Below are 26,806 nucleotides of genomic sequence, written 5' to 3'. Positions count from 1 at the left end.
GCTCATCTGCATATCTTCAGGACCCTATTGCTCCCATAAGGTTTACAACCCCCCCCCCCCCCCCCCTTCTCCCCCAAATGTGAACCAGGGGCATTACAGACTGACAGGAAGGGACTGCATTCCCATCACTGGCAGACAGGAGTGGAAAGGACTTGCCAGCTCTGACATCTGGGGCACATTGATTAAAGCCCTCTCCCCAAAGCCCCGGGAAGCCCATTGTTATCCATCTAAAATTAGCTGTCAGACGAGTCGTGCTTTTTAGTGGTCAACACAAAGAGCAGCTGCTATGAGCAAGTGAGTTAGCAAAACAACTGAAATGCTCCTATTCATTTTTTCAAGGGAGTCTTTTGATATCCTAGCATCCCTGCTTGAATGCTGATGATAATGGCCACGTGAAAGAAATGATGCACTGATTAAAAGCAAGTGGAGGCTTGTCTGTTGCTTATGACTGTGCTAAATCTGGAACTAAGCTGTCAAAATCACAAACCTTTCTTGTTTACTGTGCAGCAGGTGTTTCTGAAGTGGCTGTAATGAGATTATTACTTTAAAAAAAAAAAAAAAAAGTTTTAGGGTGATAGTCAATACTGCTACTGCTATTTGCTCAGTAAAGTGTAATTAGACCGGTGTGTTCCACACATGCGTAAACACCTATATTCAAGTGAAATACTTCAATTGACCATTAAAAACATTAATAAATCCTCACTAATTCTTAAATTGATTGTAGCTAACACAATCATTCATAAATCCTATCTATTGTGCGCCTCTGTTTGTAATTTAGGTCTCAAATGTGTAGTTCTAAAACAAACACATGTTATAGTAAACAGTATTTAATATATGTCAGAGTGTGTCACACTTTCTAGGTCATTTCATTTGAAGAGAGAAATTGCCCCCATAGTTTCAACAGCTTCTAGCCTGACATTAACCAACCAGCTGCTATCCCTTGTGACTGCTATGTTTTTGAGACAGTAACATGCTTTGACCCAAAAGACACTGCTGAGGTGAAATTTCCTGAAAATAATGTATGGCATTGTAAACCTTTCTTTAACCAAATGTTGAACCAGATATAATGTTTTAAAATGAAAATACATGTTTGCTACAACATATTTTTTTCAAAACTGCATATTTGACCTTAAAATGAGTCAAAATACAAAACGACTGGAAACTAATTATTAATTTTCCCTACATTAAAATGTTAATACATTATTAAGGCAACAATTTCTGTACTTTTAGTACTGTTTCTCTTTTGTATAGTTTATTCAAGGTACACAGAGACTTTCTAATTGTATTGCCTGTTTTCCTTTCTGGTCTAGTCAATTTTGTTTTTATTTGTCTGGCATTTTTTTTTTTTTTTTATCAAACTTCCACATACAGGCTATTCATTTGTTCCAAAAGAAACAGAACATTGTCTTCAAATGTCTGGATGTGTATCGCTACGGAAACCTACCGTACATCATAAAGTGTAAATAACCTCCCCAAAAAGGGCCTTGTGTATCATAATCTAACAGTTTATTGTGTTTTACTGGCATTCAGACACCTTTTTGTGCATTAGGTTTTCCTCTGTGGTTTGAGACTTTTCCAAGTCTGGAGCAGGCTGAGCCAAGGTTTTATGTTTTGTCAAACAATTTTTAAATTAGTGTGTGGTCTTTTTTGTACTGTTTTTAAACAACAGCGCCTGCTAGAATAAAAGTGCTTGTTTACTACCAATAATGAAAAACAAAGTGAGCAAGAGGTGCAAAATAAAATCAGTGCTCAGACCCTTTGTTCCATTTATATAATTTGAATGACAAACTTGACAAATTAAATGTAACAGACTGTAAAATAATGTATATTTGGCACAACAAATAAGGATTTAAAAAGTATAAACTGTTTGAGAAGATACCATTGATAGAAAATAAATGTATGTGCATTAGGCATTATAAGGTTATAAAACACCACTAATCAGATGTTTTGTATCTTGAAGAAAAAAAAGACATTCACTGTGCTACAATTTTTATAAAGGCAACAGAAGCTTTGTTCTAACCAACAAGGTACTGTATGCCTCTTATCACTGGATCTCCACAGTACACAGACATATGTTAATCAATCGAACAGTAATGGCCTAACATGCTGTGAGAAATGTTCAACATGCAGGAATGAAAATATTATTGGTACTTCCCACGCCTGTTAATTAGTTGCATTATGTTACTGTAAGAGGAAAGGGAGCCAGGGCCCAATTGTGCTCGTTCTGAGACAGAAGCATGCCTAGAATTTTCAAAGCTAAAATCCCTCATTCAACAATCAATCCAAAAATACATGCCAGCCGAGTCTTGAATTTTGGCAGTACACTTCTATATACAACATCTGTCAATACATTTTCCAAATGGGCTGTTTTATCCAAATTGAGGGAATTAAAATGGTTATGTTAATTTCATGTCTTTAACATAGTGGCTCTATTAGTACATGATTTAGCAGATTTTTCTTTTTTTCTTTTCTTGTATTTTGTAATTGTTCTCTGACCAATGATAATATGTAGAATTACATGGAGGGACTGTTTTAAAAAACATGGAGCACAACAAATTTGTGTTCCACATGTCTTAATACGAACATGCTATATAATGTTACATGTATTTCAAGCCAATTTTCCGTTTCCAAGTAGTTAGGTAGCTACTCTCTAAAAGCTAATGGGAACTTTTCTTTCATTAACTGCCCTTGCCAGCAGCTTGGGACACCTAACAGCGGTATCTTGCAGGTAATGTCAGCTGCATTGGACATAATGTTTTTATGCACCTGACTCAACACAAAAATATGAAGAAGGCACAAGCCAACATGCTTGTGTACCTTACTTGGTTTCTTGTAAGGTTTAACTTAACACAAGATAAGTAATTAATATATATATATAGTTAGTATGAATATCAAGGGTTTTAAATATGGGTGTGATAAAGGCACATACTGTTCAACCACGCCACTGTCATCTACATAGCTGACATAAACCTGTCCAGTATGCATATTACAGCACTAGAGCACAACTGCCACTCCACACAGTCCAACACTGGAGAACAAACATAAATATAGCATCCTGTTGAGAATTCCAGAAATGACCAACACTGGACTATCAAGATCATTGTGGTAAATTGTTGGTCTTCAACCTGTCCAAGAGCTGGTTCAACAAAAAACGATCCATTTTTTATTGTTGCCTGCACTCTGTTGTCTGGACTCTAGTATCTAAGTGTACTTGATTGCTGCAAACATGTGCTTAGTCTTTGAAGGAAAGCGAAGTATTAAGAGGTATCACAAAAAGCAACCAGAACTGCTACTCTGTTACTGATTTCTGCCTCAGATTACATAACAGGACCATGACATACATCACCAGAATGTACAGAATCGTATAGGATAATACATGAATAAGTTGGATGTTTGTTATTATTTGGAACCCCTCTGTTTGTAGTTAGGTCACAGTGTGTCATTTGCATATAGACACTAGTTAAATCACTTCCTCCACCAGAGTGCATGTGGCAGAGTGAATTCTCTCAGGATGTACTGCAGGCTTGTACCACTGGGGTCCTAGTTCAGTCCGTGCTGATAACGCTGTGCTGTACATGGAAATGAATGGGACAGATTTCACATCACTCTACTAGATCCCGGTGGTAAGTGGAAACCAGGTATTACATTCTGCTTCATAACAGGACAGTTTAGATGTTGAAGAATTACACAATGCGGTGTGTTTTTGGTCTTTTTAGCTTCTTTTAATTAATTAAGTTCATGACATTTTTGTAATGGATCGCCTCCTAGCAGCTCATGAGTTAATAATACTGACATCAGCATAAGACCTACCTCTTGACAACAGAGCTTGCTCTTTAGTTGAATGGTGAAATGTTCGTTTGTGGTTCGAGTCCAGCCCTTGCTTTTCCATTTCATTCAGGGGGCTGAGGTACCAATTCATTACATGTTCTAAATGAATCTGTCAGCTGTTGTTTTAGTAACTTTAAAAGGATGTTCCTAATGGGATTTCACCTAGGTAAATACAGCATTAAATGTATACTGTAGCTGGGATGCTTCATGTTAATGAGCCGTGAAGTTTTAGCTACACCTAAGCCCTGATTTATGCATCATAGGAATATCCATTTTAAAGTTGAACAGATGCTGGGCATTTTAGTCTTACCATTTTTTTTTTACAAGGACACAAATGTCAGATCTCATAATCATTTTCCACGGTTGACAAGAGGATTAAGGGTGTCCTCTAAACTCCTGTAGGTTTCTTTCGGTCTTCAATCATTACGTTTACTGAATGGCTGGGAGCTATGGGGAATATCTTTTGACAGGCACTAAATATTACAGATATCTTGAGGTTATACCAGTCCCTACAGGAGTAAATAAATACTTCTTTTTAGGTCCCATTGGTGTGCAGTACCATGTTTATCAGCCTATTTACAAGTAGTTAGGTAGTGGTATAATAACACTAAGAAATAAACACAAATAATGTACTGTATGGGCTTATGTGTCAGGGGTGTTATTTTATTATTTATTATTATTATTTATTTCTTAGCAGACGCCCTTATCCAGGGCGACTTACAATTGTTACAAGGTATCACATTATACATTATTTTACATTATACAGATATCACATTATTTTTACATACAATTACCCTTTTATACAGTTGGGTTTTTACTGGAGCAATCTAGGTAAAGTACCTTGCTCAAGGGTACAACAGCAGTGTCCCCCACTGGGGATTGAACCCACGACCCTCCGGTCAAGAGTCCAGAGCCCTAACCACTACTCCACACTAGTGGAAGAAATGAAGAAATGCAGTGGAAGAAATGAAGAAAGTGGAAATCCATTACTGCACTTATATCTATGCAATGATGCTCCTATACTAGCAAGTCAATATATGAAACCAAAGAAGCCATTTCACAGAAAACTCTCAATACATTATATTTGTAATCCAACAACAGAATGGGAGGGCGAATAGCACAGTTCAAAATTACACCGCGTTGCTAAGCAGATGCGGAACCTGATTAAAGGCAAGTAATCCACTGAAATCAACTGTTACATACAGGTTTCAACTAGAGCAGCACAAGCCGATTATCTGAATATTTAGATTGAGCTCTCCACAGAAATCAGGTGCTGACAATCAGGTGAGGGTCATTGCTGTTGATTGGGCTAATTTACTATTCGAGGTGAAACAACTGAAGAAACAGCTGCTTGGATTGGTGATGATTGATGTTCTCCACAGAGCCTAAGAAAAGCAGCAATCATCCCACATCCAAGCATCTGTCTGGATGGTAATTTACCGCAATCAACACCAATGACCCTCACCTGATTGTCAGGTAAGGGTCATTGGTTATATGTGGAATAACCGGGTTGTGCAGCACAAGTTTCAACATACTTTCTTTACAAACATTGTACTTATTTTAACTCATTTATACTCATTATACTCATTTAACTCATGAGGGTAGCCAAATAACCCACAAGCCCCAGAAGGGGTTTGGTCGCTGCACACAGTACTCTACGAACTACAGTACTCCATGAATGTTCATGGTGTATCCTCTATTTATAGCATTCAGTATATTGGTGTATCCTCATGAAAATGCTGACTGCCAAGACATTGCATGTAGTACCACTCAAGCATGACCATCGAACACTACAAACCAGTACAGGTATTTAATTGTTTGGTAGACCAGGCTACTTAGAACTCTGAAATGCTGTACTTTTGTATGCCTCATTGTCATTCGTATGCATCTTCACCTCACGATCCTTTATGTTAATGTACAACACATTCGATTGGTTAAATGAAAACAGATGCATGTTGTACACTGTTCCACTTTCGATTTTCTGTATAATTCTGCTAAATGGCCATCTAATATGCACCACTAAATCTTTATCTTTTCTTAAGTGCTGTCACAGTAAAATGCCTAGACTTCCCAGGCTCAATTTATAATTTTTGTCCTACATAAAATTACAGAATAATTCATTACTGCATTTTTTATGGTCTGATAATCCAAATGAATTCTAGAAGGCCCCTTTGTTCAGTTGGATTTGGCCTTGTTGCTTTGCGGCCTGTCAGCACTAATGTTTCTGAGTTTCATTGGGGTTTTACTGCCACCAAACATCTCTACAGCAGGCCGGTTGACAAATGGCCTTTATTCCAGCCAAATAATAATTATAACGTTTCTCCTAGGCTTTACGTTTTTCATTTTTTCCTCAGTTTAGGATGTCTTGAGGGAATTCAACCACCTCCTTAGGAACAGCATTAGTGAAAAAATCCATTTGGAATTGATTACAAAGCAATGGGAAGGCAACGTAATGGATCTTGAACAAATATTGCACATCGGTACTACTGCTAACATACCATAATACTGCAATGGATAACTTGTGTGTATTGGCTGGTTGATACTAGTTGAATATTAAACCAGTGTGCTAATGTATCATCAGGACTACTGAGCAATATTTGCTTCAAAACCTTTGTGTTGCCAATGCTAGCTGGTAAAACTGATCGAAAACTAGTCCTGTCAGTCGTAAGATACCTTGGGCATTTGTGAAATATGACATCAATCGTCTTGGACATACAGTAAGTGAAATGTGAAATAGCTGGTGACTACTGCAGAGTAACAATAGACTAATAATAATTAGAAGTCCTATGTTGTGGGTACTCACATAGAAAGACAGCCAGCAAAAGAGAAACTATTGCATCACAAAGACCATAGTTTCATATTGCTGTATAGCAGGTCAACTGTAGTGCATAACGCTACTATTATTATTATTATTATTATTATTATTATTATTATTATTATTATTATTATTATAATAATAAAAACAACATGAACAATGACAATAAATGTTAATTTTTTTTTTAATATAGGTAACCTAGTAGATGGAGAAATGCTGACCGAAACATTCACACACAATATCTGAATAATGTACTGTGTTATAATTTTCTCCTGCAACTTTCACAGTCATTCAATTTAATCATTCTCAGACAGCACTGGGACTGCCTGTTCCCAGCTGCCCTTGCTTCTCTTAGTGTGTCACTAATTGTCAAACTGTGTAACTTGGCATCCAGAAATCATGGAACCGACCTTAGCACTGTTTTCTGGAATTAAACTGCAGTCACATGTATTTATATATTAAGTATTCAATGCCCTCTAGTGTTGCAAAAGGTTTAAAACCAGGTTTCAGCCTTTGAATTAAAGCTAGGCTATATTATACCAGATTATGGTAAAACTGTATGTACATTACAGTGTATTTGCCAGTATACAGAATACAATAGTATTTCTTCTTTACAGGGATAAACTGTTTATTCTAACTGGGGAGAAGCTATGTGGGTAGTATTAAGGATGAAAACAGAATATAAAATATCCTACCTTGACATTCCTGATTCCTAACCTGTCTTCATTCTCAAAAACTACTTCTACTATTTATAATCTTCTAAATGTAAGATATGATGTCAATGAACTCTAAGCTATCTATATTCTTACACAGTAAATTGCTATTTTTTATTTTATTACATTTAATCACCACCCTTTAAAAAATGTGTGCCACGCTTTACCACACTTACATATGGTATATAAATAAATATGAATCAATATGAAATAAAACTATAGGAAGAGCATGGTAGAACCTTCCAGACCTATTCCTGACTAGTTACTGGCATTGTCACTAATAATATCCCTTGTCAGACAAGAACAGCACAGTTATCAACAGCCATTCCACCTTGGAGCCATTCGGATCAGTACTCCCATTGGATGACCTCCAAGAAAAATCAGGTGCATCACTGTACAGTGCAGTGTTGTTGGCTCTGACAGAGTTTGACAAATGTTCCAACATGACTTCTGCTGTGCTGTAGAAGGTACTGTCTTTCAGATAACATAACCAAGGTCATGGCTATGCTGTGTAGATTCAAATAGACCTCAGTGTCCTTTTAAAGAAGAGCAGAGGTGTTCATTTTCATGTATTCCGTCTTCTGAGAATGTGTATAGTAAAATAAAGAATCTGACTGACAGAACCAAAATGTGTGCTGTAGTTATTCATCATTGTACTCTATCTGTTCATTAAAGACTGCTGAGGATCTTTCAGCCAATCAGAGTTTCACTTGTTGTATCCCACGGCACATCACAGAGAAACCCAATTCATGACTTCAACCATATCATATTACGTTTGTACCATGCTTTATTTTTTAAAACATATCTTAAACATATCTGAGGCACCTTATCAACTGCAGAGTCACTTCTAAAGGATGACATCACAATCGGCCACATAACGACAATATTTGCTTAACTTTTTCCCTTTTTTTCGAAGAAAATTAAATTGGACTAAATAAAGGTTGGTCATCAATAGAAAACAAATATAGATGTTTTTTTTTTTTTTTTTTTTTTTTTTAAACTTGCATATTACTAATACAGCAGTGTATAATAGCGTGTTGTTACTTCTTTGCTTTAATCTGACAGAGTAAACTAAGGAAGCAGACCTGTGAGACTAGCAGATAAACCGCAACGGGACTGTGTGTCGGGAACGAAAGGAGATCGGGATCCTCCCACACCACAGGATCGTTTCTTTTGTTTTGGATTTGAGCACCACCACCCGCCTTACCTAACCCGGTTTGTAAATAGTCGTATAAAAATAAAACAACACCTTTTTGTTTCTTCAAAAACCGCATTGGACTGAGTTTGTTATCTGCACCAACGACATCTTGCCCTCGGCCACTCACAGCCATACTTAAGAAACCCCATATAAAATAACATTATTATTTATTATTATTATTATTTATTTCTTAGCTGACGCCCTTATCCAGGGCGACTTACAATTGTTACAAGATATCACATTATTTTTTTTACACATTATTTTTTACATACAATTACCCATTTATACAGTGGGGTTTTACTGGAGCAATTCTAGGTAAAGTACCTTGCTCAAGGGTACAACAGTAGTGTCCCCCACTGGGGATTGAACCCATGACCCTCCGGTCTGGAGTCCAGAGCCCTAACCACTACTCCACACTGCTGCCCATTGTGTGGTGGGGAAGCCTATCAGCCTTGGCGAAGCACTGTGTACAATTGATATGCTTCCCCAAATCAGCTCTGATGAGTCTTTGAAAAGGGATTTTGTGTTGCTGGAAAAGCTAGTAAGTATGGCAAATAAGGATCTAAGCAGAAGCAATAGAAAGGTAAAAAGGAAAATATTAGGAAAATGAAGGTGATAAGCTTTAACTTAACTAAAGAAAAAACTGCCTCCCTCACGAGAACAAACAACCCTTGATCTGTTATTGCCTCATGCACTCAAACAGATTCTGGTGCAAGAGGGTGAGAATTTCATCATTACACTGCTAAAAATACCTTTAAATCATAAAATAATAACATAGCATTGTTGACTCCCTGATTGTTTCTCATTAAAGAAATTTATTTGGCAGCTATAACAGGATAACAACCCAGGCCCATTTGTGAGAAGAAAAACAGACCTCTAAAACTGATCTATATCCTAAACAAAGTACACTATGTTTATCCAGGTTCTTTCCTTGTGTATAACAATACAAATGAGCTCTTTAAAGCTGTTTATTTTGTTCCTAGATAGAGTTGTATTAGGATGTTCTGCTGCATGCAGATATCCTACATTTAGCAGCATTATAAAAGCTGGATTGGGACACTTTGAATATTACCATATTGTCAGTACATTATTTTGTGTTCACATTGGTGAAACCTAATATTGTATATTGAATACCTACTCTTAAACAAATTGTATGGTAGTATGGTATTGATAATGCCATTACAAATAAAGAATGTACACTGTATGTACGAATGCATTCCTCCTAAAAGGGACTCAAGATACAGTAAACTTAATTAAAAAAAACAAACAAAAAAAAAAACAACAACAAAAACATTTATGTTCAAGTATTTTGGCCCTGGTTTTTCTCCTTGATTATGCATGTCCAATTACATTCCCACACTGAAGCAACACCAGGCGCCTGGCCAGTAAGGTCATTGCAATGAGGTTGAACAGTCCCTGACAGTTTTGCCTCCCTAGCCTGTGGGAGTGCCAGAGCCGATTCCCTCTGGAGTCCCCTTTGAAGGCTGTTGACACTCTGCATACTCTGCAACAGTGCTTTAACCAGGCGAGCCTCTCGGGCCTTTAAACTAATTCCACAACCGCATCCCTGACCACCACCAGGGTCACAGTCACAATCAGGGAGTGTCCTGGGCCCTGGGACATAAGAGCAAAAGATCACACTCACATATATATATATATTTTAGCTTCTTACCGTGAAAGACGTCGTAGGTGGGAAATGGCTCCCTTGTGTAAATGTGGGGAATCAAGTTGTGGGGGATTGTGGCAGGACAGAAGCCCTGCTGTGTGTGTGTGTGTTGTGAATATAGGATTGGCAGGAAGGGGGTTACAGTCCTCCCTGCCAGAATACATGTGAGAATGTGGCTGGAGCCTTATTTAATAGCTGATGATTAATTACGCTCCAGCCACATGGTATATAAGGAAGGAAAAATCCTTTGTCTGGGTGTGGGAGTTTGGTGAGTGTGTACACTGTGTGTTGTTGGTAAATGCTTAGTAACTTGATCAGTGAAGGTGAATGCCCAGTTTTGTTTAAACCTTTTATTTTGGCCCTCATGCCTTGCTAATTTGTTCCTGTGTTTTGTGTGTTTGTTAAATAAACATGTGCATACGTGCTGTTGCCTCTGAGTCTCATTCCTGATGCTATCCTGCTACAGGTATTAAACCTATACATTCTACAATTGAATGAAAAGAGAAAAAACTGAAATGAAAGTAGCAGTAGTGGAGAGAATGGGTGATAGGTTGGGGCAGGAGAAGTGAAAAGGGTATATTTTCTGGTAAAGTTATGTTATGTTGTGCTGCCAATTATCATCTGTGCTTTTAACTGTAGCTCTTCTTGTTGGATCAATGGGGGTTAGCACTGAAGCACTGATAATATTGGTTAAAATGGTGTGTACACTATCTACTATGCAACTCTCCATATGTATTAGAAAACCGGGTAAATGAATGACCACTACTGCCAAGAGCAAAACAAAACAAAACATTAAAGTAGACAAATACTTCAACCAGAGATTGCATCCATATTATCATTTGGGTAAACTGGGGGATATCTTGAATATTTTGGGGTATTGGCTGGCCCAATATCTGTTAATCCGTCCACAGTCCACAGTTAACTTTGTTAACTCCACAAGGAGTAAGTTTGAGATTACTTTATTCACTCCAGCTATGTATAGGTTGTTCAGAGTGTGCCCTTTTCTAAGTAGTAAATATCTGTAATTCTCCAGTGCTAGGGTTTCAGTGAAGCAGGAAAACTTAAGAAGTGTTAAGGAGTGGCGTGTGACCTGTGGGACTTCCTTAAGAATAATTTGCATGTGGGTAAAAGGTTTTATTTATGGATTTTGAGGAGTCCCACAGAAAAGGGCAGTGTAGAGTGTTATAACTACTAATTTCATTACACACACACACAAACTATTTGCAGTATAATGGGATGTCAGCACAGTACTTATCTCAACTAGATAAGACATTTATATTCACATTTATCTCTTGTGCCTGAGGAAAACAATCACACAGTGGAAATCATTGTTTTGTTAAATGTGCACAGAATTACACAAGGAGTCAAATGGATTTATAGTTAATAATATTTTCTCCAATTGTATTTGATCGCCAAATTGTGCAGGGCTCAGACTGCCCTCTGGCATTTCACTGCCAGTTGGTTTAATTTGTTTAAGGAGTTTAACAGCAAAGTATTACCGTGTTCAACTCAACAGCACACTGATTATACTCATGACTCACATCAAAACAGGATTATATTAGGATTGATTTTAAAATTGCAATGCTAACCTATAAAGCTCTAAATGGCACTGCTCCTTTATACAGTGCCTTGCGAAAGTATTCGGCCCCCTTGAACTTTGCGACCTTTTGCCACATTTCAGGCTTCAAACATAAAGATATGAAACTGTAATTTTTTGTGAAGAATCAACAACAAGTGGGACACAATCATGAAGTGGAACGAAATTTATTGGATATTTCAAACTTTTTTAACAAATAAAAAACTGAAAAATTGGGCGTGCAAAATTATTGACCTGCTTACTCCCTGTGTCCCTGCTCACAACCTGCGTTCCTCTGAGGCTGGTCTGTTGGTTGTCCCCAACTCCAGGCTGCACACCCAGGGTGACAGGGCTTTTTCTATTTATGCACCCAGACTTTGGAACTTCTTGCCAAATTATATTAAAAGTTCAGACTCTAGAGTTTTTAAAACTTCTTTAAAGACTTATTATTTTAAATTGGCTTTTAATTGTATCTAACTGTACTTAATTGTACTTCTTCTTTTTGTTTGTTTAAATCTTGTAAAGTGCCTTGGGATAGTTGCTATGAAAGGTGCTATATAAATAAAATGTTGTTGTTGTTGTTACCTAACCAAGACCAATAATTTAAAGAACACATAACCAAAGCCTTAAAATGAACTTCTCTACTTCTTATCCCCACTTTCATTGTGTTCAAAATTATTTTGTTCTAAGCCTTTATTTTGTTTGGTTAACTTTAATTCATGAAACACAAATGTTTACATCCTTCACATCTTTATATGCCTGGTCCTTAATCTGCACCATGGTATAACTGCCATTTGTATTTGTCAATACCATTGGTATGTCCAAATCAGTTACCACAGTGGTACTATACTAGTTGTTCTCCTGTGCTACCCTTGCCCCCATGTACGGAAACATTGCACTGCCATTGAAGGCTGGTCTGGAAAGTACTAAATTAAAGCGAATGCAGATTAAAAACTAGATATTCAGTGGGGAAATACCTCAGGGAATCTTGTTGTTAATCATCTTACCTTGGGAGCGAGCTACAATCTAGGGAATAGTATGTGAAGGAATACATTTGATTCTGCAGATGGCTGAACATTCTGTAACTGCATTCTAGTTAATAAAACCACTAATCCGTGTGGTCAGCCAAGTGTATATATTATAGCTGAAAAATTAATTGCAGATTTTGCAATTGGCACTGCATGACATTTAAGCTAATTTATGGCAGTTATAATTGTTGAAGATAAAATTACCATCCATTACTCCGAAGTAATACAATTTAATGAATAAAAAATAAACTTTCCAGTTTCTTCCAGTAATCTAATCTTGTATTAATGTTTTCTTCTTTTTTTTAACACAGTGCAGCAATCTTTACTGACTTCATTTTAATAAAGAGACATACTGACATAACAAACTTTTTTTAATGTAGACTTTCAGAACCTGGATGTTACTTTATTGATGGGCCTGCAATGGTCAAGACTTCCACTTGACAACTACAGCTTTTAGTGCTTCCAAAATATCACATGACAATGGTGACGACTGTCTCCCCAATGGACATAAAGAAGACAGGAATCTTGTCTTATGGACGCTGTCACAAAGACGGCCGGAGTGGGTGGCGTCAGACCAGAAGCAGGAAATAAACAGACACAGACTTGGGGTTTGGTGAAGCTGAGCGAATGCTTTCGCTCAGCATTTAATAAACAGAACAGAAAATAAAAGGTTTGAAACAACAAAACACAGGACACGGCACTATACGCAAAAATAAATAGACGAACAAAACGGACTAGACAGACAAACAAACACGGTGAGCAGATAACACTTATTATTTACTTAGATTTTACTTTTCTCCTTCTCTCTCTCCCGTTCTCCACTCACCGAACACCCAACCCCGACTGAATGAAATGTGCATCTATATATACTGTTGTGCTTTTGCATTTGGGTCTGGGGTTTCAGGCTCTTACCGGTTGTATTGCTTTTGGAAGATAATAACAGAATATTGCACTGCAGAAAATCAGAGCTCTCATACCATGCAATGTCAGAGGTCTTTCAAAGCTCAAATGAAGAGTTGGCATTGTTTTTGTGAGAGAATGAACAATACTAGTGATTAAAAACAATTATTGCTGTAACTTGACAGACTTTTTTGCCTAGTAATGATGATACAGATTTCTCTAATGTACTGCTACGAGTGTAATTGCTGTCTCACCTGACATATAGCAAATATATCAAATGTGTCACAACATCCAGTTTAAAATGTCCCCATTTAATTGCATTTTTAATTTTGACCAGCATCACATTTTATCCAATGTGTCAAAAATGTAAGTCTACAACACTATATGCTCTTATACAGACATTAAATATATAAATGTATTTTAGATCACAACTAGGAAAACGGCTTTCAAGATGCTGTAGTTGCCGATTTGAACATGTAATTCTCTGGAGGACGTCATAGACCAACTTCAAAGTTTAAACAGTCATTTTTTTCTGCTTGTTAGAAAAGATCAGTGAGTGGGTCCTTTCACATATTTCAAAGATGCGTTGCCTTATGCATTTATTTTCAAATTAAAAAAAAAAAATAATAATTTTGCTTTTCGGTTGAAATTTCACCTAGTTTAGAAAGATTATTTTAAATGTTGTTTTTCGGCCATAGGGCTTCATCAGTGCGTCACAGACCACTCCTTTGTGAGACAAACCATACCTAAAGCATTAAATAGAGAATAATGCGTGGGGTAGAGTGTGATATGAGGATTTGATGTCCACCCGAGAGCTGGGATGCTACATAAACCGAGGGCGAAGATAAAGATTCGATGGGGGCACCTGGTTGGCAAGTGATTCTATATTCAACACAGCATAACTAAGTGATCTTTCACAAGGAGCCATCTCAAAAACAGGATGATTCTATGGGCTATTCTGGAGTTCTTTGATCCAACTTCCTTCAAGGAGCTGGTGGTGTATTGCTCCGGAAGAATTCAGACACCCTGAAGCCCTTGTCTGGCCCTGTATGGTGTTCCAACACATTGACAGTTGTATGGTATGTTCTCCCAACACCGTTTCTGCTCTCTTTTGATAAAATCAGGCAAGCATGTTGTTGAGCAATGTTTTTGATAAAACTGATCATGCGTAACTTTGTTTTTCTACCTTGACATGACAAGACAGTCCCCTCAGCAGATTGGTATTCATTCTTTTACCAAGGCGAATATCTCACAGGGGTGTACATAAGAAGATCAAAAGCGAATTATGGTCCCTTTATTCTAATTTGAACATTTGTGTATATTTAACACAGGTAAAATATTTAGGACTGCATTTTGTGTATTTTACAGCTCATATTGATTATGCTGCATTTACAGTGATTGTCTACCACATTTCCCATGTACCACATCAAATCAATAGTATGCTAGTGGCCCTGCTCAATATTAGCAGTTATTGCAGGTGTTTCTATTTTTTCATCCAGCTCCTGCACACAGCCACAGTATGAATCCAATGAGACTGGACATGTTTCTGTCCCCCCCCCCCCCCTCACTTTTTCCTTCAAAGGCTTTCAGCAACATCAAATAGAGATTTGAAAACACTGTGGAGTCGATAATGCCCTGCTGCTTAGGACTGCCAAACCTCCCCCTCCCCCCCTGAAAACCACTCTGAAACCAGCAACAAAGCTCCAAGTCACCTTGATCAAAACAAGCCGGAATAAAACAACAAAACAAATATGGGCAGGCAGCAAAAACGAGCAAGAACTGAGGATAGCTAACTTGTTCAACATTAGTTGAAGACGAGTTGAGATTCATTTGTAGCCGTTACATCTTGATATCAAACTGACATCTTCATTCTTAAACTGCCAAAACATTCAGTCTGATAGTGTATAAAGCATTAACTTGCAGCAGGAATAACCTTGGGATCCCACATAGATCTAGCCCAGGGTTCTGTGACCAAGTTTACATTTGTGAATAGCTGCCTCTGGATCCAGGGGCAAACAAGGGTTAGGTCCATGAAAATAAAGTGCTGTTTTTTCTTTTTATGTCTGGGACAATATACAATATTAAAACATACCAAGGAAGTATGATTTGGTCAATGGTCTAGTTTATTTATTTAAAATTGTGAATGCATATGATCAGGTGTAAAGCACAGCAAAAACACTTAAGACTTGTGCACAGTAAAGCCCGCTTAAGTACAGTAAAGTATGATAAAAAAGAGAAGTGAAGCATAGTGACGGCATAGGCGTAGCATACGACTAAGTTACTACAAATACATGGACAAGCAAAAAACAACTCACTTTCAGGGTTCATATATATAACTGAATACCATAGCAAACCATTTAATTTCGTTTATATGCTGATGGGTGGTCTCAAGAGTGTCTTCTGTAATGTATAACAACTGACCTTGGACTATATATTGACCCCAAATTCATTGACTACCAACTGTTCTGACCTATGACCCATTGCATTTGACACTTGTTTTATAGTTAAAACCAGCGCTGAATGTTATTGCACATTAGCAGGGAGGGTATACAACAATTAAGCCACTTATCTTTACTTCCATCATAAAGTATCAGACACACACGTAAGGTTTGCCACCCTATTGCTCCACAGCCATTCCAGTTTATTCATTTAAAGCAGGTTTCATTCTTAGCTGATAAGTACAGGAATATGCCAATGAACTGAACTCTTTATTGGGTCTGGTTTAGTATTTACAGGACTTTTTTCCCAAAAGATGGCACAACAGCACAGCTCCTCTCCAATTCACAAGTTGGACAAGGAACAACAAATTAATGGTGCAACCCTTTTTGACCACTCACCCCTTACACGACTTAAGCACTATGCTTCATTACTGAACTTCAAGCGGAGAAGAATTGATTTCAGATTACTAATTACTTCATTACTTTTACTTAAAAAGGCATTTTAAAAGTACTTGAGAGCAAATTATGGTAAGAAACCACAGCAAGGGAATTCCTATACTGACTTCAAGAATCCATTTCACTGCATTATGAATGGAAGCACACGGTAGTGAAGCAAGAAGCTGGACTTAATCCTCAGTTTTCAAGTCAATTCAGTCAGATGAACACTTTAACCCATGTGCAACCTCTGAGTTTACAGAGCTGAAATGTCAAGTATACAGGGGAAAGATAAACACTTTATTCTAGATTTTAGAGCATTGGTGTCACAAATAATTAAAATGATGCACAGAAAACCACCACATATCATCAACTGTGGGAATCCGATCCAGATGAGTCCAAAGAAGCTGAAGGCGTCAGCTAGGCATGCCTGAATATTTTCATTTTGAAAGGATCTGTATCTTGTAGTCCTTGGAGGTAGTTTTATTCTAGGTACCTTCCTAATACTAAAAGTAATGCCATGATTACTCAGCCACTGTCAATTGTGGTAGCAGATTCATTACTTTTAGCATAACAAGTGAGCTCATGTATTAACCAAGTTTAATTAAAATGTCTTAATTTGATACTTCTAGAAGAATTAAAATCTATATTTATATCTCTCATTATAATTACTTCCTAAATTGGATTTACTGCATCTAAAAGTGTAGGAAATTCATCAAGTGTAGTAGGTGGGTTCTTTGGAGGGTGATACACACCAAACACTAAGCATTTTAGAATCTGGTATTTGTAAATTTCATGTAAAGGACTTGTTACCATGAACCTTAGTTTAGCATAAATGGCCACACCACCACCCTATTTTCCAGATCAAGCCAAACGAACCAGATCATAGGCTTCAGTATTAGCAAAAATTCCAAAAAGTAACCCTCATGATGAACTGGCAGTATGGTTGCTGTCTCCTCCTTATACAGCTTCCCCTCAATAGACTTTTTTTTGTCTAGGTTCCAGACCATAAAAACGAATTTCACTTGTGACTGAAGCTGGATTGGAACCCAGGTTAAAGGCATGCAGGTTAGCTTATTACAACCTAGCTGCTCATTTTAATGGAAATATCCAGATTGCTCTTGCACCATCTTGTGGCCTAATTGCATATTGGCAGTGGTTAATTTTCTACCCTGGCTGCCCAGAAAGTGTGTGTATGCCTGCGAGATTGTCTCTTTCAACTCATTGAAACCTTTCTGTAATCCCTTCCCCCCCAATACACATTACTGTAAAATAAATCAGATCATTGCTTAACGTGTAGAGACAAAGCAATGACACCTGACAGGCACAGACACCAGATGAGCAACAATATTTCAGACCCGCCACCATAAGACTATAGTGGACACCTGCAATTATTACTGTAAGACAGCAAAACATTTAAGTTACAGTACTGGAAAACAATATTCACAGTACAGCACAGTAATGTTCTGTATTAAAATGGGATTTATTTTGAAAGCAACAATCAAATATATCAGTAGGCAACTTAAACAATAGTCTGTTTTTAACCCAGGGATTGATACATGAGAGTTAATAATAATATAGCAATATAGTGTTGATGTAACAAATAGACAGTCGGAAAACGCATGCAAGAGTTATATGTAGTACTGTATAATAGAATCAATCAGTTACAGAGCTGACTGACACCTAAATGAGTGACGGATTATTGAGGCGCCGACGGTATAACAATTAGAGTCAGTTAACTTTTTTTTTTAAGCACACAATGCATATTATGTAAATAAGGGGCCATGTTGGTTATGGTGGGTAAGTGCCCCATTTGCTATTTCAAATACCATGCCAGTAATATTGCTGTAATGCACATATCATCCAGGCTTTACAATGTCTTGCTAGGGGATATAAAATGTTAAAAAGTCAGATCAATTTAGTTTAAGATACATATTATACACAGAGATTCGTAAATAGAGAGGATTCATCATGTTAGACTAATTGATTAGATGTCATGCTTGATTAAAATACCAGCCTATAAATGTGATTGAAATAAAAGCTTACCAAGGCAAATTGCAATTTCATATTTTATTCCTACACTTAATACTACTAAATGAAACAAATCAAAGTGCTTCAAAAACAATAAACATGACCTTTATAAAACTGCTTGCTTTTTTAACCAAAAATGAATAACTTGTGGTAACTTGCTTTCCCCTTAGCTTTTACTAAGTTGACGATATAGTCTTATTGTCATTAACTGAATTTCAGGATCCCCACTTTTAAGGTCAAGGGCCTGCAAGAAAACATCCAAAGCTTCTTTAAAGTTTCCTTCTCCATACAGTCCTTTCCCACATTTCACCAAGTATTCATATTTGTCTTCTGCCGATGGAGACGTATTGGTTGCGTCACGATTTCTAGGCGGGTCCTTCTCAATTGTGCAACAGTCCATATTTTCATCTGATCTTAGCTCAATATCACCAGTGGATTCATCCTGGGTACTTTCCTCAACCTCTTCCATCTCAAAACCATTTGTGTCATCATATTCCTCCTGTCCTTCCTCAGTGTTCACAGATTCTCCTGTAGGTTCCTCTTCTGTCTCTGTCTCTTCCTCCTCTGTGTTCAAAGATTCTCCTGTAGGTTCCTCTTCTGTCCCTTCCTCCGTGTTTAAAGTCTCTCCTGTTGGTTCCCCTTCTGAAAGCACAGACTCTTCACCATTTGCTTCTTCCTCCTCTGCCATGCTACTTTCTTCCTCTGACTCCTTATCATCAGACTCCTCCATATCTTCGATGTCTTCCACAACAGCACTCACAAAAGATTTTCGCGATGCAACAGATGTATTGCCACCTATGCTCTTTCTGAGAGGGATCAGGGAAGCTGAGGAGTGCAATACAGAGTTGTTCTGCTTAGGAGTCGACGCATTAACACCCAAAAAGGATTGATGCAAAGGGCTACCAACTGAAGAGAACCCTTCCACATGGTTGTGCTTCCCTGCTGAAGAGTTGCTGCTTTCATCATCCTCATCATCACTATCAGAAATTACTCTTGCTTTATTTTTCTTTCTAGCAGTATGAATGAAAGACCCTTCAGCCATATTCTCATCTTCACTCTGAGAAATAAATAATAACCCTCTTTGTGGAGAATTATCAGTGCTGCTTATTTTTGGATCATCATTTGGAGGCAGCTCTTTAAGAGAACTTGAACTACTTTCCATACGGAGCTGAAGGTCTGAATTAAGTTCAGTATGCACAGAATTACTGTTATTTTCAAACATTTCTTCTGCACTATCTTGCAATTGAAGATTAAAGTCACACTGGGGATGTGACACAGACAAAGAGTTGGATTTTGAGACAATATCTTCCTCAAAATCACTGTCTTCACCCGAGTAAGATCCGGGAAGACCAGCTGCAGGGCATTCCAAGCCTGAATTATTTGGACAAGGCGACAATATTTGGATATCTCTGCCCTCCATCATAGAAAGTGCAGGGGAGATCTCAAAATTCTGAAAACTGACATCTTTTACAGATTTATTTTGAGGGCCTGGCAAAATAACTGCTTCCTCAGCAACATCAGCTACTAATTCACATTCAGAACTGTAATTTATATCTGCTCCACAGGCAGGAGAAGATACTTTTGCACTTGATTTTGAGGAATCTTCTGAATGAAATCGGTCTTCAAGAACTTTATTTTCAGAATGCTCTGAAGCTTCACTCTCTCTCTTGTTTCCCACAGTCAAACAAGACTCCTTGCTAGAATTCTTCTCAGATTCTTCACAACTATCATCTAGAACAAAATTGTTAATTTTGTTACTTAAATGGTGTATATCCTCATTTTGTTCAATGCTTTCTTGAGTCAGATCTACAACCGCAGGAGGTGAAACAGCAGAATCTTCAGTCCACTTGGGTGTGGGAATGTTAGTCTCTGTTTTAACTCTTTTTGTTTCAAGTGATCTCTTTGGAGGCTCTGGATTGTGAAGCCATGCTGGCTCAGTGCCAGATTTAATATTCTCCATCAGTTGCTGATGTAGCTCAGATTCTACTTTCATCAGCTCTTGAGCTTTCAACACTCTATGCTCAATATAGTGCTGAGCCTCTGTGTCCTCTGGGTGATCTTCATGACTAGCTGCTTCTGATGAAAACATGAGGTCATGATCTGAGAGGCCAAACATTTCCAAAGAATACAGGTAAGCAATATGTTCATCCAGCTCAGGATCTGTACGTCTCTGCGTTGCATGTAGTGATTGAAGCTGGATCTGTGTGGAGGATGACCGCGTGTCTTCCAGTTTGAAAAGCTCTTTCAACTCTTGTTTGCTGAAGTACCTGAATGGGTTTTTTTTGTCGCCAGTTGTCTGTCTGATCAAGGAATCCTTGAAGACTTGACGTCTGTATATTTTTTCTTCCACAGTCCCACAGGTGATTAGCCTGTAGATCACAACATTTTCTGTTTGCCCAATTCTGTAGGCTCTGTCCACAGCTTGTGCATCTGTTGCAGGATTCCAACTTGGATCAAAAATCACAACCCTATTTGCAGATGTGAGAGTAATTCCAACCCCACCAACTTGAGTTGTAAGAAGAAAGACAGAGTATTCTTTGCCGTTCTGAAAAAGTGTTATACGTCTCTGACGTTCAGATAAATCGGTTATCGTTCCATCGATACGTAGCAGCTTGAAACCCCTGTTAACTAAAATGCGACTGAGGATGTCAAGCATTTTTCTCGACTGAGAGAAGACAAGAGTACGATTGCCTTCATCTCTAAGTCTTTCCAACAGGCCCACAAGGAATGTCAACTTGCCCGATTCATTAATCAAAGTATCATCTGACAGGTGATCAATTTTTCCTGCAGCAGTATCATTCTCATCAAAACCATCTCCACTATGATGATCTCCATCTTCTAGGCCTAACTGGCCACAGGCCCTGGCAGACAGAAGTCTTGGGTGGTCACAGAGTTTCTTTAACACCGTAAGTTCTGCCAATGGAGAACGGTTAGTCATTAGTATCTCTTTTATTTGGTCTAAAGAAATAAACTTGTTGTAGATATCTTCCTGTACTGGACTAAGGTAAGTCCAAATAATTAAGTCATTCTTTCTAGTCAAAGAAGGCATCTCAACTCCAGTACTGGGATTTTTGTTCTCTTTGTCTTCTGAATCCAATTCATTAACTTTACCTTCTTTTAGGAGCTTTGCTTTCTGAACGTCTTGCTTTGTCCTTCTTAGAAAGTATGGATCTATAATTGTCATCAGATTTTCAGAAATCTTTAGACCCAGGGCTTTTTCTCCTGTTGTAGCATCTTTTTCTCTGGCTCGAGTAATGGGGCTTTCATACTCCATTTTAAAAGTCTTTGCTGTTCCAAGGAGTGTTCCCTGACATGCAAAATCAAATAGCGCCCACATCTCCCGCAGATTATTTTGCACAGGAGTACCAGTGAGAAGGATGCGGTTCCTTGCAGGTATAGCATGTGCGCTTTTTGCTGTTTTGGTTGATGATGTTTTAATTTTGTGAGCTTCATCTAGAATGATATAGTCCCATGTGAACTCCCTATCATTAAAGCTAGACAGAAGTTGCCAATTGTTGATCAGCATTTGGTAAGTTGTTATGATCACACCGCCTCTTCTTTGGACTTTCTCCAAGTTCTTCACCCGCTCAGTTTTGCTAGTGCCATGAAACTCTTTAATTCTCATTCCAGGGGTCCACTTGGCAAATTCCTTTGTCCAGTTTGCAATTAGTGTTGTAGGCATGACAATCAATGTACACTTGACTAACTCTGCATCAAACATTCCTGACAGAAACGCAATAATTTGGATGGTTTTCCCCAATCCCATGTCATCCGCCAAAATTCCACCTTTTCTTCCATCTCTGTGCAAGCCATAAAGAAAAGCTATGCCTTCTTTTTGGTGTTCGTAAAGCTTGTCATGCAATTCTCTGAAGAGCATTAAACCACTGCCATTGACGTCAACAAACTCATCATCGTCATCTTCTTCACTTCCTGCTCCTCGACGTGCCAATTCCGCAACGGCTTCTTCCAGTTTCTGGATTCTGCTTTTTAGCTTTTCAGTGGGATGAATTTTGTAGGCAGAATTAAATAATTCGAGTGACCTACTAAGGTTTCCGTTCCTGGCTTCATCCTTGCCTTCTTTCACATATCTAAAAAAATAGAAAAATTAGTGTTCTGACAACCATATCTTTCATTTTAATAAATAAACAAACAAAAAAAAAAGAATATATGAACTTTGCAAAGTGGACCACAACCAATATTAAATTAACACAACTTTTTAGGACCTCCCACTTTCATCATGTTTTCCAGTTTAATAATTCAGCTGCATTTTGCTATTTCCCAACGGAGTTGTTCAGATTCCATTCTAAAAACACCACTATTTAACCCTCAACATGTTTTTCTACCAAACTAAATTTGGTTCAAATTAATGAAAAGGCTAATTTAAAATGGAGTTTACTTAAAACATATTGCGCCAGCTTATAGATAGACCTTTACAATAAAATAAAACATTTAAGATCACTCTTTACTGAATATTGAAAAATAAAAATAAAAAACAGTTGAACTATTTGCTATTTGTTTGACTTCACAAAGGAATTACAATGTGATTCATATGTATCATTTACTTTTGGTTTTACTACAGGTTAGAGTAACAATATTAACTCAATTCTGTAGAAAGACAGATTTAGATTTAATACAGGGTTTTCAAAATAAGCAAACGACCGGCGCAATCCACCGCCTACAACGATATTTACGCTGGCTACTTTTATTTAAAAATATTACGATTATTTTCTGGGATATTATTGCGCAAAAAAAGAAAAAGCATATTCCTTTTGTTATGAGATATTGGGTAGGTTATGTCGTGTATAGAGGCTGTACTCTAAGAAGAAAGGCATACTGGGATATCAGCTGAGCCCTTGTCAGCCCACTGCAGAAGACAGCAAGGGATATCTGAGGAGGAGGAGGAGGAAGAGGAATAAGAGAGGTCTTGGAGAGACACTGCGCCAACCTTTCAAAATGAATCTGGGTCAGACTCCAATAATTGGTACCAATAGGCACTGTAACATTTGTTCAAGTTTATCTTTTTATGAAAAGCTATTTTATTGAGGTTATTGTTTAATATTTGGTACGTTATACATATACAAAAAAAACATACGTGCCTTATTTTTTACTTTAAGTATATTTAACAATAAAAAAATAGTATTTGTGACACTTTAAATTAAGAAACTCCTTTGTTAAATACGTGTTCACTGTGATTTTAATGAAAATGAAATATGCTTTTAAAATATGCTGTTGTGTTTTTTTCTTGCATGTTGGAGCTACAGATTATTATTAAATTACACAACAAAAAAATCCTCATTTACTCAGAATGCAGTGCTTAAAATATTTTATAAAATATGCATTGTTGAGCTCTCATTAAATAGGCATTTATATCCAAAATAACATTTGAATTAACCACTCCCCATTCGCGTGAATGTCAGAATAGGATACGTCCGTACAGCAGCTTGTTAGAAATGTCTGTTCTTTTCATTAATACTGTAATCCAGTATTTTCCGACAATCACCAAAGCTTTCTATTTTTATTTTTATTATTATTAAATTGCATCTTTGAAATACCTGCCTACGTTCCCTTTAAAACTTTCATTTAGTTCGCAAATGTGGCTAAATTAACTTAGCATTTTTTAGCCACACCAAAGCACATCAAAGAAAATCATAAAACGGTTTCATTGTACACAATACAATAAACATATTGACTATCACGCATGTCCAATAACCCACTCCCTTAAACACCACAGGTTTCCCTAAACATAAATAATATACCGGTAGGTGAGCTTTTCAGCTTTCAATGCAAAACTGAATGACATACAAACAACACTGTCACTGGTAGAATTCATAGGTACTGTCTGCCTTTTACAACTTCACAAGGCTAAAATAATACAATTTAACGATGTGATTTTTGTGGACATTTCTTTTAAATTATTAAGTATAAACATTTTGTATAAACATACTGTTTCAGCAAGACAAAAGTGTATTTTACTTGAAAACACGTAGGTATTTAAATGCCAGACCCTATACCCTTTACAGTATATTTAAAGTGCACTATGATTCCCGTTTAATCAATGCCAGACTTAGTCCCACGTGAAAAAACGTGCTTGCAGATTTCCTCAATTCTGAATTGGTTTGCAGATATTCATGTGGTGCACCTTTCATTATTTTGACGGTGTCAGGGTTTTCACCTGGGACTACTGACAGTAATATTGCACCGACATTAAAACTCAATAAGTCATAGTGAGACTAATCTTTTTTAAAATAATAATTGTGTTCCTCTTCCTAGTCTTCTTCTGTTACTATTTACAAACTACATTCCAGCATATTTTAATAGGAAACAGCGACTGTGACCATCACAGTCATATTGTTGTTTCTAATTAGAACCTCCGTCCCGCCAAACACAACATTGGCGCGTATGTTACGTAATCAAGATCAATGACTTTCATTGGGTGAAATGAAATGAAACAAAACAGACTGTACCGATTCATCTACCAGCACGTGTTCAAGTAATCATGCTGGCATAGTCTTACACAAGTACATTTTTCAAAGCCTTCGCCACTGTGGCGAACTTGGTGAAAATTAATTGATTAATTTGCCTTTGTTAGTCACAAATTATTATAAATATTGCTATAAATATATAATTAAAATGGGTAGTTGTCTGACAGTATGATATTGATAAGTTTAGCTGTGTTGTCATTGCAGCAGGTGCACCTGAGCTAACCTTCCTGTACTCGGCAAATAAACAACTTGCTGTACAGTTAAAAATATATATCTGAATGTCAAATATGCAAAATGTCTAATATATTTATTTTTGTACTTTTTAGTACTGCGATTGTCACTGGAAAAAATATTGTAGCAATCTGTACTAAATGTTGTGTAGGATCGTTTTGTGTCGCTGTTCCGTGTTTTGTATAGATATGTGTAAGTATTCACCTTTATTTGACGTTTGATAACCGTTTAACTGCAATGAAATCAATTCGAAAGACATGAACCTCTCCTTTCCTATTTTCACGCTGACATGCCGCGCCGTGACAAAAATCACATCCCTCACATTTACTTTGTTCGTGACGAAAGTTCTAGAAAGATGGGAGGCTGTCACATATTTGTAACTTATTTACCGATAAGCAAAGGGAAAACACAACAGATTGGTCACTTTTTTGACTTACAGTTACACTTGATAACAAAACCCGGATTTTCAGCATTTGAGAAATCGTTTTACAAAGTACACACAGAATACATACCTCTGGTATTTCTCCACAGATTTAGAGTCCATCTCGTTCGTTTAACCCGAGTTTGTACAGTATTGTTTTTCGTTCTTCAATCCACATACATAATTGAATACCGCATGTACTTTATTTCTTGACCTGATCATTCATGAGCAACTTTTTGCACTAAACAAAAATGGAATCCCCCGCCACTGTCCAACCAATCCGCTGTGTAACATAAGATTCTGCGCAGTGCGTCAGAACCAATCAGGTTTCTTGCAAGGTTTATTAATCGCTTGTTCCCCCCAAACGCAGATTCACAACATCAGTTTCTCACTCCTTCCATAAGCCCCGTCCCTCTCTTGACGTATTCAAGACCTGCCTCTTCCGAATTGACGTCACTGAATATTTGAAACTCCAAACAAGCTGCAACCAAAACGGAGAGAGAGAGAGAGAGAGAGAGAGAGAGAGAGAGAGAGAGAGAGAATTTAGACGTGCCCTTCCACAAACGGAACGTTCCACTGCTACACATTGCCCTCTTGATATTTTATTATTATTATTATTTACTCCGTCAGCCTATATACAGATGAACCCGCTTTATATCATGATTGCCGTGCAGGCGTAATTCGTGATATAAAGCGGGTCGTGATATAAACAGTTTCACGTTTGCCTATGACAGCACATTACCAGTGCGAGAAAAAAAGAAATAAAACTAACTGAATTAAAGAGCAGTGTTTTAATACTGTACATTTAGTAAACAAATGCATATAGTTTAGGACAAATATGTTTTGTATCATTAACTGGAACAAAACTGTTTGTGTATCTAAAAAAAGGGATGAATTGTCAACTGATGAGAACTAACAATTATTTTTTTTTGTGGGGGCTGCCCTCCTCCTCCTCCTCCTCCAACACAACCAATACCATTAGTTACAACCAACTTCATTGCTTACACAGACATCATGACTGACAGCCACCACTACCACTTACCT

At 37.4% G+C, this 26,806-nt stretch overlaps 1 protein-coding gene across 1 annotated transcript; it reads right to left on the bottom strand.

Annotated features, from left to right (window-relative positions):
* Positions 1–17,751: 17,751 nt before the first annotated feature.
* LOC117412063 (DNA excision repair protein ERCC-6-like) lies at positions 17,752–26,129 on the bottom strand. Its single transcript, XM_058989143.1, has 2 exons — positions 25,854–26,129; positions 17,752–22,716 (listed from the first exon to the last, which is right to left on the bottom strand). The coding sequence occupies exons 1-2, from the start codon at positions 25,883–25,885 to the stop codon at positions 18,795–18,797; spliced, it is 3,954 nt and encodes a 1,317-aa protein (XP_058845126.1). The 5' UTR covers positions 25,886–26,129; the 3' UTR covers positions 17,752–18,794.
* Positions 26,130–26,806: the final 677 nt, after the last annotated feature.

The sequence above is a fragment of the Acipenser ruthenus genome, chromosome 16 (assembly GCF_902713425.1).
Source record: "Acipenser ruthenus chromosome 16, fAciRut3.2 maternal haplotype, whole genome shotgun sequence".
Classification (NCBI taxonomy): domain Eukaryota; kingdom Metazoa; phylum Chordata; class Actinopteri; order Acipenseriformes; family Acipenseridae; genus Acipenser; species Acipenser ruthenus.
This window is presented reverse-complemented; position numbering and strand designations above follow the sequence as displayed.

Excerpts from the sequence above, each read along its gene's own strand:
- LOC117412063 (XM_058989143.1), bottom strand. The coding sequence starts at position 25,885 with ATGGACTCTAAATCTGTGGAGAAATACCAGAG. Across the intron at positions 22,717-25,853 it reads TCTGTGGAGAAATACCAGAG|ATATGTGAAAGAAGGCAAGG; the intron begins GTATGTATTCTG and ends CTATTTTTTTAG.